This window comes from Esox lucius, chromosome 19 (genome assembly GCF_011004845.1).
Source record: "Esox lucius isolate fEsoLuc1 chromosome 19, fEsoLuc1.pri, whole genome shotgun sequence".
NCBI lineage: Eukaryota > Metazoa > Chordata > Actinopteri > Esociformes > Esocidae > Esox > Esox lucius.
The window spans coordinates 15,252,559-15,274,711 of NC_047587.1; the positions used below are offsets into that span (position 1 = coordinate 15,252,559).

The 22,153-nt window shown below is 45.3% G+C and overlaps 1 protein-coding gene across 1 annotated transcript; it reads right to left on the bottom strand.

Moving 5' to 3' along the window:
- Positions 1–213: 213 nt before the first annotated feature.
- Positions 214–21,487, bottom strand: LOC105018351 (cingulin-like protein 1). The gene is made up of 20 exons (XM_013138861.3): positions 21,297–21,487; positions 18,317–19,709; positions 18,115–18,230; positions 17,407–17,512; positions 16,906–17,001; positions 15,457–15,605; positions 14,048–14,192; positions 13,599–13,811; positions 13,235–13,342; positions 13,046–13,144; positions 12,219–12,323; positions 11,944–12,096; positions 11,573–11,743; positions 10,741–10,893; positions 8,630–8,719; positions 5,576–5,659; positions 2,581–2,705; positions 1,706–1,814; positions 1,049–1,212; positions 214–777 (listed from the first exon to the last, which is right to left on the bottom strand). The coding sequence occupies exons 2-20, from the start codon at positions 19,610–19,612 to the stop codon at positions 702–704; spliced, it is 3,558 nt and encodes a 1,185-aa protein (XP_012994315.2). The 5' UTR covers positions 19,613–19,709; positions 21,297–21,487; the 3' UTR covers positions 214–701.
- Between the last annotated feature and the right edge of the window lie 666 nt (positions 21,488–22,153).

Genomic DNA, 22,153 nt, shown 5'->3' on the forward strand with positions numbered 1-22,153 from the left:
ACATATCAAAATAAATACAGGAAATATGAACAAAACGCTACTCTGTTAATAGAATACATAAGCACTCGATCTAGTCTGACAAAAAAAAAATGTAATTGGAATAAAAAAAATAAACATTTAGCAGCTCGGTTCAGATTTGAACCCACAGCCCTGTGATTCATGTAACATACCTGAAGAAAACCTTTGAACTTCATATAATACCCAGACAGAATAATTTGTCACAGTTTTCTTTTAATATATTTAATACATTTACTGGAATGAGCAGTTATAGGAGTAAAGACAACACTGCTATAGTTAGGCCTACTGACCGCCAAAGATGCTGAAAGAAAGTGAAAACACTGCTTTGAATTAGTGTCCATTCTACTTGAACTTGCATGATCCCAAGCTGTTGAAGAACAACCACAACAAAAAAAAAAAGTAAAATGTCACAAAACTCCCAACATCGTTAGTTGTACACGGACAAGTTATAGAGTCCTTTCCGTTCCCAAATCCTCACAGCGATAAAAGCTGGACTGATGACTCCCGGAATATAACTCCACTTCCTTTGGAGATGCTAGAGGGTTTAAGTCGAGCCATGTGGAAGGGCAGCCAGCCAGCGAGTTACCAGCCTTTTTTAAATAATCCAACAACTTGACTGAGTATGTCATCAGGCTGTAGTCAGGGCATCTTGTTTGAAACCTTTCCCTTCCTTGTGTCTTCTTTCAGTCTGAGTTGATGTCATTCACATAAACAGCATTGTCATCCTTCAAAAGAGGGGCCGATTTCTGCTGCTTACGCCTGACAAAGGACAAGGTGAAGGCAAGAAAGATATACAAGGGTGTCAGACGCATCATGACAAGGGGAAACAAACCAAAAAGGAAACACTGGGCCATATTGGCTATGAGCACCATTGCATGGTTCCCCAAAGGTTCAGTCATAAACTGAAAAACATGCTCAGTGGAGAAAACCCATTGAAACAGCCTCTTAATCCAGGACTAGGCTTAACCCCTGTCCCAAGGGAACCAGCTCACAGAAACATGCAAAAGAAAAGAGCCAGTGACCCCATCACCTCATCTCGGCGCGCAGGGCGTTGAGCTGGACGAGTATCTCATCATTGGTCTCAATCTGTTCATCCAGGTCTCTCTGCAGTTTCTTCTTCGAGTGTTCCAGTCGCTCTATTTCCTCCTCAGCCTCGTCCATTTGTCTCTTGGCCGTCTTCAGCCTCTGGTTGAGCTGGCAAATGGGGTTATATTGTTTTCAATCCATGGTTTTGTGTTTAAGTTTGAAATGCGCAGTGTTGTGTTTGTAATCAGGGCCTATAATTGATGTAGGGGGGCCTTACATGATTTTTACATTCAAATCTTTCAGTGAAAGCTGTTAGCAAGGGGGACTCGCAATAGCAATTATAATATTTTACATAGCATTAGTCCTGGTTTAACTTCAGCCTCTGGGTCAGATACAGTGTAAAGAAGGATGTATAGGAAATAGGAAAGAAGTCCATTCCTGCCAGGGAAATATCACTCAAATGATTTGAATGTTTTGTCCACTGGGTCCAACTTATTTAGAATAACATATAACAATTCTTTTTTAAATGTAACATTTTCAAATGGCCATTTTCGAGTTTGTTATGGTCAGGGTAAGTAATTTAGCGCAAATAAACTTCACAGCTTTCCTAATAGTGGACCTGTGTTTACATTTTGGACCGATGTGGGTCCTGAACTTTTACCTGGTCTCTCTCGCTCTGCATAGCCAGGTGTTCGTCATCCACTCGCATCATCATCTCCTTCACCTTTCGCTCTAGTTTACGGTTGGCTTGTTGTAGGTTGATGTTGTCTCTGTAAACAACAACTAAGTATTATATCTCAGTCGAAACAAGTAGACATTTGTAGATGTTTTGTCTGAAATGTTCTGTCTCCCAGACCCACATTTCTCCGGCCAGGCCAGCAGCTCACTATCAGATGTATCACTGTACCGTCCTGACGGTGTTCTATCACTGTACCGTCCTGACGGTGTTCTATCACTGTACCGTCCTGACGGTGTTCTATCACTGTACCGTCCTGACGGTGTTCTATCACTGTACCGTCCTGACGGTGATCTATCACTGTACCGTCCTGACGGTGATCTATCACTGTACCGTCCTGACGGTGATCTATCACTGTACCGTCCTGACGGTGATCTATCACTGTACCGTCCTGACGGTGATCTATCACTGTACCGTCCTGACGGTGATCTATCTCTGTACCGTCCTGACGGTGATCTATCTCTGTACCGTCCTGACGGTGATCTATCTCTGTACCGTCCTGACGGTGATCTATCTCTGTACCGTCCTGACGGTGATCTATCTCTGTACCGTCCTGACGGTGATCTATCTCTGTACCGTCCTGACGGTGATCTATCTCTGTACCGTCCTGACGGCGATGTATCACTGTACCGTCCTGACGGCGATGTATCACTGTACCGTCCTGACGGCGATGTATCACTGTACCGTCCTGACGGCGATGTATCACTGTACCGTCCTGACGGCGATGTATCACTGTACTGTTCTGATGGCGATGTATCACTGTACTGTTCTGATGGCGATGTATTTGAACATAATTTCACCTCTCCTCTCCCTGCAGCCTCCCTTCCAGCTCCTGGATCCGTCCCTCCAGCCTGGAGACCACAACATCCTGGTTTGACCTCTGGGAGCCTTCCAGATGAGACACTCGGCTCTTAAGGTCCTTATTCTGGAGGCGACAGTAATAGAGAGTGATCATATGTATCAAGTCTGGTTCATAGGTTGTCTAACGACATTCTGAATATCTACGACATGTTGCTACACACAGTATAAACCAGTTCTGAGAGGTTCCAGTATAGAGTTGCAAAATTCCAGGAACTCTCAATTTCCTGTTTCCCACATGGAAAACTCAGGTAAATAAATACAGGTGCATCTCAAAAAATTTGAATATCGTGGAAAAGTTCATTTCCCCCCGTAATTCAGATCAAAAAGTGACACCTTCATATATTCTACATTCATTACACATAGTGAAACATTTCAAGCCTTTTTTGTTTCAATATTGATGATTACGGCTTATAGCTCATGGAAAACAAAATTTGTACAAAATGTATAATACAGAAATGTCGACCTGAGAAGAGCTCTAATAAGCTAATTAATTCAAAACATCTGCGAAGGTTTCCTAAGTATGTTAATTTATGCACTCTAGTTGGTCGGGGCTCCTTTTGCAATGAATTACTGGATCAATGCCGTGTGGGATGGAGGCAATCCCCCTGTGGCACTGCTGAAGTGTTATGGAAGCCCAGGTTGCTTTGATAACAGCCTTCAACTCGTTTGTGTTGTAGGGTCTGGTGTATCTCATTTTCCTCTTGACAATACCCCATAGATTCTATGGGGTTCAGGACAGGCGAGTTGGCTGGCCAAATCAAGCACAGTAATACCATACGCCAAACTCTGGGACCTTGACTTCCAAATGAAATGAAAAATGTACTTTCATCTGAAGAGAGGACTTTGGACCACTGAGCAACTGTCCAGTTCTTTTTCTCCTTCTCTCAGGTAAAACACTTCTGACATTGTCTTTGGTTTAGGAGTGGCTTGACACTAGGTATGCGGCACTGGTAGCCTATTTCCTGGACACATCTGTGTGGTGGCTCTTGATGCACTGACTCCAGCCTCCATCCACTCCTTGTGAAGCTCCTCCAAGTTCTTGAATCAGCTTTGCTTGACAATCCTCTCAAGGCTGCGGTCATCCCTGTTGCTTGTGCACTTTTTCCTACCACACTTGTCCCTTTCAGTCAACGTTCCATGAATACACTTTCATTAGTCCTGGTTTAACTTCAGCCTCTGGGTCAGATACAGTGTAAAGAAGGATGTATTGGAGATAGGAAGCATCTCCATACTGAGTCAGACACAATGTAAAGAAGGATGTATAGGAGATAGGAAAGATGTCCATTCCTGCCAGGGAAATATCACTCGTATGATTATTTGAATGTTTTGTCCACTGGGTCCAACTTATTTAGAATTACATACATTTAAAAAAAAAAAAAAAAAAGTGTAACATTATCAAATTGATTTTTGAGTTTGTTATGGTCAGGGAAAGTAATTTAGCCCTTTCAGCAATGACCTTCCGTGGCTTACCCTCCTTTTGGAGGGTGTCAATGAGTGTCTTCTGGATGACTGTCAAGTCAGCAGTCTTCCCCATGATTGTGGTTGTGTGTACTGAAGACTCAGGGAGTTAATTAGCTAATTAGAGCTCTTCTCAGGTCAACATGTCTGTATTAAAAAAAATATATATATTCTAATAATTTGAGATACTGGATTTTTTATTTCCAAGAGCTGTAAGCCATAATCATCAAGATTGAAACAAAAAGTATTGAAATGTTTCACTTTGTGTAATGAATCTAGAATATATGAAGGTGTCACATTTTAGGAAAAAAATTACTTTTCCACAATATCATTTTTTGAGATGCACCTGTATATGTACATATGTGGGGGAACTCAAAATATATTTACATGTAGTATTAAAATATATTTAGGAAATATATTCCAGGCCCATATATTTAAACATTTTTAGCAATAGTTTTAGACTGTCCCAAAAATATACTTAGTATATACTGTATGCTCTACATAATTTATATAGGTGAGCACAAGTTGTATATTTCCTAAAAATATTTCCTAAAAATATTGAATGTACATTCATTTTCAGTTCCCTGAAAATGGTTGGGACTTAGTAATTCAAAACTGTGAGGTACTGCTACCATGGCTGTAACTAGTCAACTACGAAGTCTTCCAATATACGATCATGTAAACCAATGGATTATTTCTTTTTAGGTGAACCTGAGATCAGTGTTTTAAATAAAAATGTCACTCTTGAATGTTTGTTTTGCATCCAAAATGTCCAAAAGGTAGACATATGTAAAATAGGGACAGATGAATAATAAAAATATAAAATCTATATTTGTATGTATTTATAAAATAATATATCATCCCATAATCAATGTATTATCCTGCCAGGGTTTTCTCAAAATCTGTAAAGATTCAGTTAAAAAAAATAAAAATAAGAAATCAGCCTACCAGTTTTTCTGGATAACCAGGGAAGTTATTGAACATTCCTGGAAAGTTCCAGAGTCCGGGAAATGTCTTTGACCTAAAAGTCGTGCTGTTTGCACTGTTGTAATGTGGCACTGGGAATACCAAGGTGAGTTTCATTCCTAGATCCCCTTATTTCCAGTCTATTCTAGCATAAAAGTAAAAATTGGCCTTTGTCTGAGCAAAAATAAATCAAATATGTGACTTTTGACTTGTCATTCTACATCAGAGAATCACAAAGTGTTAAGGTTTGATTCCAAAAGGAGGGCATGGGAGTTCTTCCATTTCATTTTGGATATTTTGAAGGAAGTGCCTGGGGGCAAGATGTTTCCACAGGGACCAGACATTCATAAATTCCAGTGTAAATTAACAATATGTGGACGGTGACAAATGTTTTGTACGAAAGTGCTGGAATACAGACAAAACCACCAACAACGTTTAACTGTCCGAATGCTTTTGCATCTCAAAAAGTTTTATGTCATCCTGGGATGTCTATGTAAATTATCCTAGTACCTGTCTTTCCAGAGAGATCTTGTCACACTCCAAATCCTGTCTCACTGCTCTCTCCTGCAACAGCTCACCTCGTATCTGCTCAATCTGTCGGAAGAGAACAGCATGATTACACGTTCACTAACATGACACACTGCAGAGAACAGCATGATTACACGTTCACTCACATGACACACTGCAGAGAACAGCATGATTACACGTTCACTCACATGACACACTGCAGAGAACAGCATGATTACACGTTCACTCACATGACACACTGCAGAGAACAGCATGATTACACGTTCACTAACATGACACACTGCAGAGAACAGCATGATTACACGTTCACTAACATGACACACTGCAGAGAACAGCATGATTACACATTCACTAACATGACACACTGCAGAGAACAGCATGATTGCACGTTCACTAACATGACACACTGCAGAGAACAGCATGACTGCACGTTTACTAACATGACACACTGCAGAGAACAGCATGATTGCACGTTTACTAACATGACACACTGCAGAGAACAGCATGATTACACGTTCACTAACATGACACACTGCAGAGAACAGCATGATTACACGTTCACTAACATGACACACTGCAGAGAACAGCATGATTACACGTTCACTAACATGACACACTGCAGAGAACAGCATGATTACACGTTCACTAACATGACACACTGCAGAGAACAGCATGATTACACGTTCACTAACATGACACACTGCAGAGAACAGCATGATTACACGTTCACTCACATGACACACTGCAGAGAACAGCATGATTACACGTTCACTAACATGACACACTGCAGAGAACAGCATGATTACACGTTCACTAACATGACACACTGCAGAGAACAGCATGATTACACGTTCACTAACATGACACACTGCAGAGAACAGCATGATTACACGTTCACTAACATGACACACTGCAGAGAACAGCATGATTACACGTTCACTAACATGACACACTCCGGAGCAAAAAACACGATTAGACAATGCCAGAATAAAGTTGTCACATGACAACAGTCTCCCAGTCAACCGATGGACCGCTATTAATAAATGCAGTACATGTCAGTTTTACATTGTGAGCTTTGAGAGAAAACAAAATCACAACAATGTCCATCATTATACAGTGACGACGTTGGTTTAGTTTAATTCAGAAAAAACAAAGTGAATTAGGTCTGGTCATCCTAGATCAGGCAAGGAGAGACGATGATGCAAAGCCTTTAATCTCAACTGCCAGCTAGCCAAAGGTCTTGGAGCAGAGGGGACCATTAGTCGGCCAAAGGTCTTGGAGCAAAGGGGACCAACAGTAAAACTGAAGTGAATAACAGCTAACATCATTACCCAGAATAGCTTTTTTGTTGCCTTTTTCTCTTTTGATGGAAACCAAAACAGAGTAATATTATGCATTAATTAGTCTGGCCTACTTCACTAGCATTTAATAGATGCATCAGTGTTTCACAAACTCATTACACGTTTAGAGCGTTTAGGAGGCCGTAACTAACAAAACAGTTGTATTCTGGAAACTGAGTAATACCAGAGATCTCACAATCTAAACTTTCCCTTACTCAGCTACTTTCAATGTTAGGAAGTGGAAGAAATTTGCATTGAGATCAGAATGTGTGACTGATAAAAATCTGTTTATGTTGAACAGGGCGGATACCCGTAGCCTGTCTCGGATCTCCGTGACCTTGGAGCAACGTGAGTCTATAGACAACCAGATCATTGATATAGTGTCTCCAGGATCAGAATTGTACCGCCCTGAGGTAAATCCAGACATCTGGCATGATTCTGTGTCCCAGCCTACATGATATCCTTGGCTGCCTGCCATCCATGGGGCCTGAGGGGGTGAGTGTGTTGAAACTTCGAGTAGTGAGAGAGTGGGGGTGGGAGAAAAGGGAGTGGGAGGGGGGGGGGGAGAGAGAGAAACAGAACCCACTGGCCTCACCGCTTTCAATTTGGATACAAAATTTGAGGTAACGTGAAACGTTAATTAATGCATGAAAACATGAAATAGGACTACACCCACATCCACTAATAAAGAGGTGCAATAGGACTACACCCACATCCACTACTGAAGAGGTGAAATAGGACTACACCCACATCCACTAATAAAGAGGTGCAATAGGACTACACTCACATCCACTACTGAAGAGGTGAAATAGGACTACACCCACATCCACTAATAAAGAGGTGCAATAGGACTACACCCACATCCACTACTGAAGAGGTGCAATAGGACTACACCCACATCCACTACTGAAGAGGTGCAATAGGACTACACCCACATCCTCTAATAAAGAGGTGCAATAGGACTACACCCACATCCACTACTGAAGAGGTGAAATAGGACTACACCCACATCCACTAATAAAGAGGTGCAATAGGACTACACCCACATCCACTACTGAAGAGGTGCAATAGGACTACACCCACATCCACTACTGAAGAGGTGCAATAGGACTACACCCACATCCTCTAATAAAGAGGTGCAATAGGACTACACCCACATCCACTAATAAAGAGGTGCAATAGGACTACACTCACATCCACTACTGATGAGGTGAAATAGGACTACACCCACATCCTCTAATAAAGAGGTGAAATAGGACTACACCCACATCCTCTAATAAAGAGGTGATATACTGTAGGACTACACCCACATCCTCTAATAAAGAGGTGATTTACTGTAGGACTACACCCACATCCTCTAATAAAGAGGTGATATACTGTAGGACTACACCCACATCCTCTAATGTAGAGCTGAAAAGGCCTACACCCACATCCACTAATGAAGAGCTGAAAAGGCCTACACCCACATCCACTAATGAAGAGCTGAAAAGGCCTACACCCACATCCACTAATGAAGAGCTGAAAAGGCCTACACCCACATCCACTAATGTAATGTTGTACTGTGAGAGGGAGAGAGTTTGAGTGAATGAGGGTACAATTAGTGAACAGTGGGAGTAATGGGGGAGGGGGAGGAAAGGTTGAACTGGTCAGTGCTTCAGTGTGTTTGTCTGTGTATGTCCGTGTGTGGAGGACTAGCCTGTTGTTTCCCCTTGTCCATTCGGTCCATCAGAAGATCAGCACTGTTCCTCTCCTCTGTCAGGTCCTGCTCCAGCTGGGTGATCTGACCCTGGGACACCGCAAACACACAGTCATGTTACACAGATGCTTATATATACACACATATATACATAGATCATGGATGGCTCATGTTATTCCTGGGTTAAGTGAGGTCTATCCATGTTTCTATTATACCCAAACAGTGTATAGGACTTAGAGACTGGTGAAATCCCACCGAGAGTAGGACATAGAGACTGGTGAAATCCCACTGAGAGTAGGACATAGAGACTGGTGAAATCCCACCGAGAGTAGGACATAGAGACTGGTGAAATCCCACCGAGAGTAGGACATAGAGACTGGTGTTATAATTCCTGTTATGTATGGGTTCCTAATGTGTTATGAATTCTTTGTGTAGATAAATGTTTCATATTTTGTTTTGTGGAAAAAGAGCCAGTGCATAAGCAACAGCAACTGGGAATCATAATAAACAAACCGGGAGTTGTATCAAAACCTCTCAGCAGCTAATAGAACTGGTCCATGAACTCTAACTGTTGCTCTGTGACAGGTGAAAACATGGCCTTTGACCTCTCAGTGCGTCAACCAATGGGGAGTGAACGGGACGTGTGTACCTCTCCGGGTCTCCCTCTTTCTTTTAATCTTCCCTCTCTCCTCCCTCCCTCTCTCTCCTCTCTCTCTCTCTCTACCTCACGCTGAGTTTTTGTGTTCTACCAGCAATCTCTGTTTTGCCATCAGGTAGCTCAGTGAGTATTAGCCAGCGCTATTTTCTACTCCCTGTCAGTCCATAAGGCCATGATGGTATAAACAGAGCTCAGGTGGAAGGGAAAATCTCCACAGACATCACACAGAGTATAGGACATAAAGACTGGGGAAATCACAGAGACTGAGGAAATCACACCGTATAGGACAAAGAGACTGGGGAAATCACGCCGTATGGGACTAGAGACTGGGGAAATCACGCCGTATGGGACTAGAGACTGGGGAAATCACGCCGTATGGGACTAGAGACTGGGGAAATCACGCCGTATGGGACTAGAGACTGGGGAAATCACGCCGTATGGGACTAGAGACTGGGGAAATCACGCCGTATGGGACTAGAGACTGGGGAAATCACGCCGTATGGGACTAGAGACTGGGGAAATCACGCCGTATGGGACTAGAGACTGGGGAAATCACGCCGTATGGGACTAGAGACTGGGGAAATCACGCCGTATGGGACTAGAGACTGGGGAAATCACGCCGTATGGTGACTAGAGACTGGGGAAATCACGCCGTATGGGACTAGAGACTGGGGAAATCACACCGTATGGGACTAGAGACTGGGGAAATCACACCGTATGGGACTAGAGACTGGGGAAATCACACCGTATGGGACTAGAGACTGGGGAAATCACGCCGTATGGGACTAGAGACTGGGGAAATCACGCCGTATGGGACTAGAGACTGGGGAAATCACGCCGTATGGGACTAGAGACTGGGGAAATCACGCCGTATGGGACTAGAGACTGGGGAAATCACGCCGTATGGGACTAGAGACTGGGGAAATCACACCGTATGGGACTAGAGACTGGGGAAATCACACCGTATGGGACTAGAGACTGGGGAAATCACACCGTATGGGACTAGAGACTGGGGAAATCACGCCGTATGGGACTAGAGACTGGGGAAATCACACCGTATGGGACTAGAGACTGGGGAAATCACACCGTATGGGACTAGAGATTGGAGGAGTCACATTGTGTGTACCTATACTCAGTGTGATTTCCCCAAAAGGTTGCTAGATGGAATCGCTGCTTTTCACCTAAAGAGAGAGAAGAAGTGAAAAGCATATCTACTGACAGGAACAATCAGTGCAAAATGCAAATGAACCGGTCTAACACAGCGTCTTCCAGAACAGGGATTAGAGGTCAGGGATGTGTTTTGAGGTCACAGTTAAATCCCTTCCAGGCGTTGTAAGCTCTGTCATGCGTCAGCAACATCAAGGCAGAGGAAAAGGCCTGGTACATAATTCAGCTTGACCTGTTGAACCCCCTCCTCCTGGTAGAGACGTGCTCTAACACACTGTCACAGTACCTCCATCAGTTTGAGCTGTCGGGCGTGGTCCTCCTGGGCGTGTATGTTCCGTTCCTCCAGCTCCTCCACCCTCCTCTCCAGCAGCCGACTGCTCTGCTGGGCCTCCTCGGACTCCCTGCGACACTGATCCAGGCTGTGCTCCAGGAGAAACAGCTGAACGAACACACAAACACACACTTGTATGGCTATCCTCACGGGGACCAGAAAATAGAAATTGCATGCTCTCTTGCCCTAATCTTAACCCTAAACCTAACCCTCATCTAACCCCAACCCCAAAAAATAACATTTATGCCTAAACTTTACCTAGATGTTACGCCTAAACTTAACCAACAATGCCTGGACCTTAAAGAAACCCCAATTCTAACTCTAAAATGAATTGTAAGTTTGACCCGAAACCTAAACCCTGAGCCGGAAATGTACATTTGCCTCATGGGGACCGGCAAAAGGTCCCCATGAGTCAAATTCTTTCTGGTTTTACTATACTCATGAGGACCAAATGTCCCCATGAGTATAGTTAGATGTAAAACACTCAGCCAAACACACGATCGAGATTACAAAATGTTCAAAACTGAACTTTATGTCATTGTCTCCCCTGAACTTTTTAACTCTCTTAACACTCTTAACACTTATCTCTGAAGCGTGAGAAGGTGCTGGAGAGACTGACGAAAAAAAAGAGAGGAGGTGATGATGACAGACAGACGGATTGAGAGAAAGAGAGACCAACGATGAGGAAATTGAGGCAAAGGACAGAAGAGAGAGATGGAGAGAGATATCAGTGTGAGACCGTGATCCATTCACTGGTGACTGAGCAGCACTAAAACATCCGCCACACCTCTTCCTGCAGCCTTTTAGCCACCTGGCGGGATTTCTCCAGCTCCGCTCCCTTTTCCTGCAGCTGGAGTCGGAGCTCAGCCAGCTCTGCGTTGCTTTTCTCTCGGACCCCGTCGACCTGCTGCTGGAGCCGCTCAGTGGAGGCCTCACACTCCCCCACGATATCACTCATCTGAGGCAGAGAGAGGGTGGACTGAGTTAGTGGTATTCATAGAAACCTACCTCCCGACAACACATACTTCAAAATCGTGCAATTCAACTCCTACCATTTTTACTGGGTTCAACCAATAGTAACATAGTGTTGATCTCAGTGACCTATGACCTGGCCGTTCCGACCCCTCTATCCTCTCCATTATCAGCTCCCCCTCTCACCTCCTTTTGCAGTTTATCCACAGTGCTGTCCTGCAGCCTCTTCTCCTCCTCCAGATCATTCTTTATCCTGTTCAGCTCCTCCGCTCGATGACTCTCCTCCTTCAGCCTCTCCTTCACCTCCCTGTGGTCGTGGTTCAGTTTGGTCAGCTCACTCTGACAGGGACGACAGGAGGGGAGGGACACGGTCAGGACTATTTCAAGGGTGAAATTGGACACTTATCTACACAGAGTTGGAATTCTTCAAGTCTACATTTTGTTACCTGGCATTTACTCACCTGCACATTCTCCAGGCGTGTAAGGAGGTCCTTGTTCGCCTGGCACATCTCATCTTCCTTCTTCCTCACCTCCGCTAGAGTTTCCTCAACCTGCTGTTTGTCCTTCTGTGAAATCACATGGATTATGACATCAGAGCCTTAAAGCAAAAGGATATGTACAAATCTCCATATTACATTATAATCTTTTATACTTAAATGGATTTTTTTCAGTCATTTGAATGACCTTCTGATACAATCTCTTCGGTGTGGGTTGGAAAGGATAATATATATATATACACACACACAATCATGATTTTTCTTTGGTGGTTTCTAGACAGTTTTTCATGGGTTTCAGCTCAGTTGCATCTCTTGCTATTAATATAAACATACTAGCGGTGACTCCACGTGTTGAGATTGGGTGTCTGCAGACCCAGTTGTGGTTGTGTAGTTGGGGAGTGCATTATCTTGGCACTTGTGTACCAGCTAAAGGCCTCCGGGTTGAGCGAGCAGTGTGATTAGAATCAAACCGGCTTGGTGGGGCGCCTGGAGGAAGCATGTGTCAATCTTAGACCACTCTGCACCTGAAGTTGCCGTGACAAGGCAAGGCCATAATTGGGGATTGGGTAGCCTAGCAGTGAAATAAATTCCCCACTAACCCAAAGGTTGCTGGATGTGATCCAAGAGCTGGTAAGGTGAAAAGTCAGGTCAGTAGTTGGTTCTGTCCCTGCGCAAGACGGTTAAACCCTATCTGTTCCTCAGGCATTCACAGTGGCAGCTCCCCGCATTTCAAACAGGGATGGCAGATGCCAGTTGGACTTGACAATAACCCTTTTGCCCGTCCGACTCACCTTGAGTTGCTCTATGCATTTCACCAGCTGTCTCTGCAAGGTCTTGGACTCCTTCACGACGAAGTTGAGCTGCTCCACCTTCCCCTCCAGGTCATCTACCTGGGTTATGGAAACAGAAGTAGTGCAGTGTAGCATTATGGGTTGTGTAGTACAGTACTATGGGCAGCGTAGAGCATGGAGTCCCGGTACCTGTCCCATAAGGTCCTCCCTCTGCTGCATCAGCTCCTTCAGCTGGCCCTGGGCCTCCCCTCGGTCCTCCTCCACCTCCCTCTTCTCCTCGCCAAGTGCAGTGTTACTCTGACAGGCAAAAAGGAGGGTTACACAGGAGATGGTTTGGGTATTGGCTGGAATATGTACAGTATAAGGTTCAACAGTCTTCCCCTGACTAGGACAAATTAACCTGCCCATCTTAACAGTGATGTCACCGGTCATAAAGCCTGACTGTAATGCATATACAGTGTTATTTATATTTGTGGCCTGGTTAGGAAACTGGCGTAAAACTGACTTTATTCAGTTCTAGTCCTAATCACATACACCCTTCTCCCACAATTACCTCTGTCACCTCCTCCACCTTCTCTCTGAGCAGCTGCACCTCCTGGTTGTGCACCTCCTTCATAATGCCAAGCTCCTTGTCATGGCTCTCCACCTCCTCCTTGAGTGCTCCCTTCAGGGCGGTCAATTCCCTCTCCTTCCAGTGCAGCACCTCGTCCTGCTCCTCCTGCAGCTGCAGGAGCTCCTGGAATTCCGACCGCAGCTGCACCAGGTCCTAACACGCCATTAAAACAGACATATGGAGGTCATACATGCTTATAACCAGTCTTACAATGCGTTATACAGTACTGATGCAACTAAGAGATTTTGGAGCTCTGACCGAGCTGCAACATTCAAAAGTTAACATAAATGCTTTATTTATGGTTACAGCAGGTGCTGTGAGTGACTGTGATAGTGAAGCCTGGAGATAAATCAGCTGTGCTGCTCGCAGGCACGTTGTCTACTGCCAACCTTCCGAAGGACCTGTTTCTCCATGCTCTCTTCTTCTGTTGTGTTCTTGGCCCGGTCCAGCTCGTCATGCATCTCGGACAGCTGCTCCTGGAGGTCCTTCATCTCGTTGCGGCCCTGTTCCCTCTCCGCCTTCACCTGGATCAACCTGACAATAGAAAATAGAACGTATTACACCTGAGCGATCACTTGTTAACTACCCTTTAAAAACGTATTGAGGCAGCTAGCCATTGCTAACAGCTGTAAGGAATTTGCTGTATAAATAAAGTTTGATTGATTCATTCATTTGGGCCGGGCAATAAGAGGCCAGTGGTGTATTAGTAACACAGCCTCTCTGTTAAAAACAATCAGGGTCGATTAAACTCAAATGACTCCTGGAGTCCTACACACTGTGCCCTGGTGGAATGACTCCTGGAGTCCTACACACTGTGCCCTGGTGGAATGACTCCTGGAGTCCAACACACTGTGCCCTGGTGGAAGGACTCCTGGAGTCCAACACCCTGTGCCCTGGTGGAAGGACTCCTGGAGTCCTACACACTGTGCCCTGGTGGAAGGACTCCTGGAGTCCTACACACTGTGCCCTGGTGGAAGGACTCCTGGAGTCCTACACACTGTGCCCTGGTGGAATGACTCCTGGAGTCCTACACACTGTGCCCTGGTGGAAGGACTCCTGGAGTCCTACACACTGTGCCCTGGTGGAAGGACTCCTGGAGTCCTACACACTGTGCCCTGGTGGAAGGACTCCTGGAGTCCTACACACTGTGCCCTGGTGGAAGGACTCCTGGAGTCCTACACACTGTGCCCTGGTGGAAGGACTCCTGGAGTCCTACACACTGTGCCCTGGTGGAAGGACTCCTGGAGTCCTACACACTGTGCCCTGGTGGAAGGACTCCTGGAGTCCTACACACTGTGCCCTGGTGGAAGGACTCCTGGAGTCCTACACACTGTGCCCTGGTGGAAGGACTCCTGGAGTCCTACACACTGTGCCCTGGTGGAAGGACTCCTGGAGTCCTACACACTGTGCCCTGGTGGAAGGACTCCTGGAGTCCTACACACTGTGCCCTGGTGGAAGGACTCCTGGAGTCCTACACACTGTGCCCTGGTGGAAGGACTCCTGGAGTCCTACACACTGTGCCCTGGTGGAAGGACTCCTGGAGTCCTACACACTGTGCCCTGGTGGAAGGACTCCTGGTGTCCTACACACTGTGCCCTGGTGGAAGGACTCCTGGAGTCCTACACACTGTGCCCTGGTGGAATGACTCCTGGAGTCCTACACACTGTGCCCTGGTGGAATGACTCCTGGAGTCCTACACACTGTGCCCTGGTGGAATGACTCCTGGAGTCCAACACACTGTGCCCTGGTGGAATGACTCCTGGAGTCCAACACTGTGCCCTGGTGGAAATGCCCTTACTCCTCTCTGGCAACTTCAAGCTCTGTCTCCATCTGAGTCAGCCTGTTCCGTAGCGTTGAGAGTTCATCCTGTCTCTGGTGCAGTTCGTCCTGCAGGGTCTTCGAGTCAGTCTGGGCCTTCTCACACGCCTCCGCAAGACTCCTAGCACTCTGTAGGATATGCACGGGACACGCATGCGTGCACAAAAGTACAATCAGTCCATTCAACTGTAGTAAGCAAATACAATGACCTCTGAATAAAGACATCTATCTACAAAGACTGTACTGTTATGGGTAAATGTGGTCGAGCTGGCCACCACTCCATGAACGTAAGAGAAAAGAAATCTCTCAAAATACCACTCTATTCTTCAGTGTTCTGATTTGTAGTGTACTGTATTGTACTCTATTGCAGTGTTTCTCCCATCCCAGGCCGTAGATCGGCGACGCTTCGAGGAGCAATGCCTCCATGAAAAGCATTGATAGAAGCAGAGTGGGGCGTAACCACTACGCCACTATTTCCACCTTTTAGAGGTTGGCACATACAGGCTGCGTTAAATTTTACAAGTCTGTAGCTTCAGAATGGTTTATGCTGTGGGCTATTATGAAACCTTGATTTAAAGGTATGACTTTCACAAACGTGTCATCATCTCCCTCTAGGACTGGGGCTTGATTGCAACGAGATGCAATCTTGCCAATAATTGTTTTTATAAAAATGTTATGCGATTCAGCATTTCAACTACATACCATGGATTAAAATCAGAATTCAATTTGGTTATATACCTTAAAAAAAAAAAGGTATACCAATTGTTCATCAAATATCCCACCCTACTAGATTGTTTCCTAGCAACTCTGCATCAGCTGTTGCTTGATCTTGGGGATTTAAGGCTGGGTATCTGTAGAAGCACTTTGTGACTGCTGGTGTTAAAAGGGCTTTATAAAATACAATTGATTTAATATATTACGAGAGTAACCTAAAGGCCAAATACACAATTTAATCACATAGTTGTTTCCATTAACCCCAATGCACCTTAAGACAGAAAATGCTAGATGTAAGATGTTATAACAATGCACGGGTCAATATTATAAAGCCCCAATGTGCCAGTCCCTGACACAAAAAGATTTGAGAAATGCAGCTGTATTGCTGTGTACTGTATTTTAGCGTATAATACTTTATGGTAGTATACTGGAATCTATTATAGTATTCTGTTTATAGTGTACTTTTCTGTATTGTAGTGTTGTGTACTAAAGTGTAGTATATCATGGAGTAATCTTTTATTTTGCTGTATCATGACTGTATTGTATTATATCTGACTGTATCATGCTGTACTGTATTGTACTATATTATATTGTAATGTATCATGCTGTTCTGTACTGAATGACATGTACAGTATTGTACTGTAATGTATTATATTCTACTTTATTATGGTGTAATGTATTGTTCTGTGCTGTACTGTAGTGCTCTGTATTGTACCGTGGTCTTATGCTCCAGCTGTTTCTTCAGCTGTGAAACCTCCCTCTCCAACTCCACTCCTCTATTCTGCAGCTCTTTAGCCTCAGCAGCCAAGTCCTGCAGAACAGAACAGAACATCTCATCAGAACCTGAGCATCTCCATAGAACCTGAGCCTCTCATCAGAATCTGCTCCTTCAACATTTACATTTATAGCGATCACTGTTATACAGACTGACAGTAGTAAGAGCATTCATTTTCATACTTTTCTGTACTGGTCCCTGGTGGGATTCAAACCCACAACCCTGGCATTGCAAGTGACCAAATAATCTTTGAGATTGCTGCTCTAGTCTCTGAATGATACAGTCCATCATTCTACTGTTCCTTACAGATGTACACCGCCTCCTCGGACCTTCAGCCCACTGTGTTTGGTTACCTCCCACTGAAAACCCAATAGGAAGGGAAAACTGTTAAAACAATATATATATTTGACAGTACAGCGGACCATCTGGGTCAAGCCTCACCCTGCACTCCTCCTCCACATTCTCTGCTGTCTTCCACTTCAGTTTGTTGATTCTCTCAAAAACAAGGTTCAGCTTCTTCTCAGTGGTGGAGGTGTTGTCTGTGGTCCTGAGGGAGTAGCAACACCAAAACACAGCAGCAAACATTCATTTCCACAGCGACTTATGGGAGTTATTAAGGTTCTGTGCCTCATTCAAGGCCACACGGACAGGTTTTTTTTTTATCAGTCAAAAGGCTACAGTATGTACAGAACACTGTGGGGGAAATCTGTAAGAATTCTGTAAGTAAATTCTGCTACAAAAGTCCTGTGGCTTGATTTGACTTATGCTACAAAGTTACTGACCGAACCTTAAGTTCCCAGCATCCTGGTGATTATTCAAGGTATGGGAAAACGGCATGGGGAAAATTATCTAAAATGTAAATTCATTTTCCAGCATTTCAGCTGTGGTATTTCAAATAGTTTAGTAAAGTCATATTTCAATGCTGGCATGGAGGATGTGTGTTTTTCATACTCTGCATTCCTGAACTAGTTTGTGTGTTTGTGTGAGATCAGCTGAAACAGCAATTCTTCATCCGAATGAAATGGATCTCTTATATTCTCTCCATTTCAGGCAGGATAAGAAAAATGTGTAATGATCACTTGAGATCAGAATTAGGTCACTTTGTTTAATGGTGAATACATTTTCAAATATGAAAATAGCTTAACACACCCTTCCTTGAGGTAGGCGAACAGGATCTGTTTAGTGGTGTCTTCGTTTGGTTGCTGTGGTTCAGCTGAGATCTGCTGTTGACCCCTCTGACCCTTTAGAATGTCAGGAGTGATGACCTGGTCAAACAACACACAAAAAAAAGGTCTCAAACAACCAATCGCAAATGTTAACATGACCATGATTCCAAAGGAAACCTCTTTACCAGGGTTTCTCTCTCTGACTCCACATTGGCATGGTTGAGAGATCTGGATCTGGTGCGATACAGTGAAGTCTTCTCCACCCTGTAGCGTCCCTTCGGCATCCTGGGCGACGTACTGTCAGGCTCCTGCTCCTCCCACCGGAGCTTATTGAGCACCAGAGTGGAGGCTCCATTCAGAGCGGAAGCTCCATTGGGCCCTTGCGCCTTCGGGGACCCAGGAACGCCGGCAACGCCAGCAGACGTTTCTTCCCCGGTGCCTAAAATAGGCGACGCAGGGCTAGAGGGGTCCAGGGGTTCGGAGGTCCACCGTCGGGTGCTGTCCATGCTACGCGAGCGGGTCCGGTCCTCCCGGGCGATCCTCCCTCGTCTCGGCCCGGACCGACCTGTCTGCTGGGGGCTGTTGAACTGGCTGATGAGATTGCCTACTGAGGAGATGGGCTCCGCGTCCACCGAGTTCGGAGACCTCCTGGAGACGTTGGTGACCTCTTTCGGGGGGCTTAGCAGGGCGGCCAATGAAGGGTGGCGGGGAGTTGGCGCCGAGACAGGTCCAGGGCTCTGGGCTCTCTCCAGACCTTCAGCAGGCAGAGGGATTCTGGCTGGTTTAGACCCACATGCTGGGGCCTGGGTGGCCCCATCCACACTCTGAAGGACCCTGGTTAGATGGCCGGTCCTGGGCACAGAGGCTACCTGAGCAGAGGGAGCAGAAACTCTCTGGGTGGTGGAGAGAAGGGGCCCCAGGCTGTTCCTTTCCGGGTCGTAGGGTTTCAGCAGCTCTGGGTGTCTCTGGTAGTTCAGCGCAGTGTTCGATGGTGACGGGCTCCTCTGCAACTGCTGTAAAGCCGAGTCCGAGAAGTCGAACGTGGATGTGGAGGATGGCAGCGGGGTCCTCTGGGACTCCCTAACCTCACTCAGAGAACCCCCGAGTGCATACTCCCCCTGGTGGTTGGGAGGTCTACGCTCGGCATAGGGACTACCCATAGGAGACCTCTCACTCCCCACGGAGGCTATGGTGTACTCTGACTGGCTGTGGGATATGACAGAGACTTCCTGGTGGTCCCAGTTCCTGCTGTAGGTTTCCAGGCCACCAGAGGGCAGAGGTGCCCTACTATCCCCGTTATTCATGACCACATAAGGACGACCCTCCACCCCCTGGACCTGGATCCGTACACCAAACACAGCTCCGCTGCTGTCGCTGCGAGGGCGGGCGTGGCCTCTGGAGGCGTGGCCGGCCGGCTGCAGGCTGTAGCCCTGCTGCATTCTGCCAAAGTCTGGCGCCGAGCCGTGCCGGTGAGACTGCATTCACAGGAGCGGCTTTGTCACGACGTTAACAAGACGTTGTGTGGATGTTGCGTGCCTGGCGGGTCCACACTGGTCCTGAGAGTGACTTGTCTCTGAGCTGAAGTGACACATGGCGGTAAAGAGACATCAGTTAGAATTAAGCATTGTTATCGTTATTATTATTATTACCACCAACCGTATCCGAGGCTTTTGACAACACGGACACATCATAAGTGAAAAATGACATGGAAATGAACGCACCCCTCTCTCCCCCACCTCTCCCCCTAGCTCCCCCCTCCCTCTCCCCCTCACCCCTCTCCCACTCTGAGCGTGACTGTTTACAAAACAGAGAGAAGTCATGTGGACCGACTGGCAACAATGACACCCCAAGATCATCTGATGTCACACAGCTGCACGTACTGTACCAGCAATCAGCGGACAGGCCGACCACCAACACCGCAACAAAAACAACAACCGCACACTGACAGAGTAAACTGTTCATTCAGCGTGAAAACAGTGTTACTATTGTATGTGGGACACTGCTGCTGCATGACAACTGGCACTGGCCGTGGTTGCTCCGATTAGGCAGCATGTCGTCATATATAAGCGCACACACACACACACACACACACACACACACACACACACACACCTGTAGGCATGAAGCCGACCTTCGCGTTTACATTGCGGACACTCCGATCAACATACTGTAGACTGAGTTAGTGTATAAGTCTGGAGATGGATGGGTGGTACAACCCACAGTCCTGGTGGGTGAAGGTGCATTGTTGTTGCCTGTTCAGACACCGGGAAGAGCCACCACGGCCCACCTCCACTGAGGAATGGGGAGGCGAATAAATATTAAATCCCTTTACAATGGAGTTTCAGTCTGGATTTGAAGATGGCCATTTGGTATATTGATTTTGTTGTCCGTGTAGTGTTTTTTGGGAGTTATTGTCTTGCTGGAAGATCCACTTGCAGCCAAGTGTCACCCTCCAGAAAGAGGCAACTAGTTGTTGGGCAGATTTTACTGTTAGCTAATTGATAGGCCTGGTTCATTGTGCAACTGAACAAAAAATTATCATATGATCATCCGTGAAAGCAAAGTATAACCTCAAACCATACCACCGTTATTTTTAGTAGATATTTAGGGCTTTTATGGGTGTGTTGGACTACTATTTTGACTATTATTTGGACTAACAAACGCAGTAATGGACATTTTACAGTTATAAGTTGTACTCGTGTTGACCTCTTGTTTAATTTTAAAGTGACTTAAAGCTTCCTTTTTTATAAAACGTGCATTGTTTGGGAGCCGATACACTAACCTCGATAAATCCTGACATTTGCTATAAAGCCTACAATACGTTGCTTGAAAGATTTACAAAAACGTTGAAACCTGCCATTAAGTTATATTTTCATATCCTCTTGTCCCAATCAAAATCACCGCATCCCTTTCGAGTGCCAACGCCGTTCATCGAACTCCAGACGGTGTTACGGTAATTATAATGACAATGATGCACCAATAATCCTCTATGCGGTTTTACCAGCAGATAATGTTTGGAAAAAACTCATTTTCAAACTGATGTTCCCAAACGACCCAATCTACTTCAGGAAATGCCAAAACCAGACACATCATAAAACGTTAACAAAGTAACAGTTTAACAGTTTGGAAAAGTGTTCCTGTGCACAAAATCTGAAATGGACTTACCTAAATTCGCGTAATCCTGCTATTATGCGCTAGCTGAGGGGACAGTTGGCTGTTTGGGAGCTGTTGTATTGAGTTCGGGATTCCCCCTCCCATGTCTATATTCTCAAGTACGTATTGCCCCTAGCGGAATTGTCCAGCCATTCATCAAAACGTGCAGGTGTTCATCCTGTCGTCATCATACTTGGAAAGTGGACTGAAAGATACAAGACTCAAGTACAAACGCAAATTACTGGTGTAGAAAAACTACTCAAGTAATGGTAAAAATTTGCTAATTTAGTACATACAGGGTAGAAGTAATCTTGTTGGGAAAAAAAATGTTGATAATTAGGCCTACCGAATTTCGCTACCAGATGTTTTATAAACGTTTTTATAACTTTCCCAAGCGTTAAAGTTGAGGAAGACTGAAATGATAATTGGGAACTAGGTAAATCACTCATCTACCCAAGGGTGGTGACTATTCAAAAGTCCTACAATTAAGCTAAAAAAAAAGCTTATTATATGAGTACAGTGGGTTAAACGCCTTCCTGGGTTAAACGCCCCCGTAATTCTCCACCAAACCACCAAATGACGGCAAATTCTATTTCCACACATTCCTTGGTTGCCACTATTCTTGTTAATCTAGAAAATGTGGTTAAAACAATCAAGTTATTTTACAAAAACGATTTTGACAAGTTGATTTTATTTTTACCCCTCCAAGAACTGCCACCTTAACGTGGTGGAGGGGTTTGAGTACCCGAGTGACCCTAGGAGCTATGTTGTCTGGGGCTATATGCCCCTGGTAGGGTCTCCCAAGGCAAACAGGTCTTAGGCGACGGGTCAGACTAAGAGCGGTTCAAAACCCCTTAATGAAGAATAAA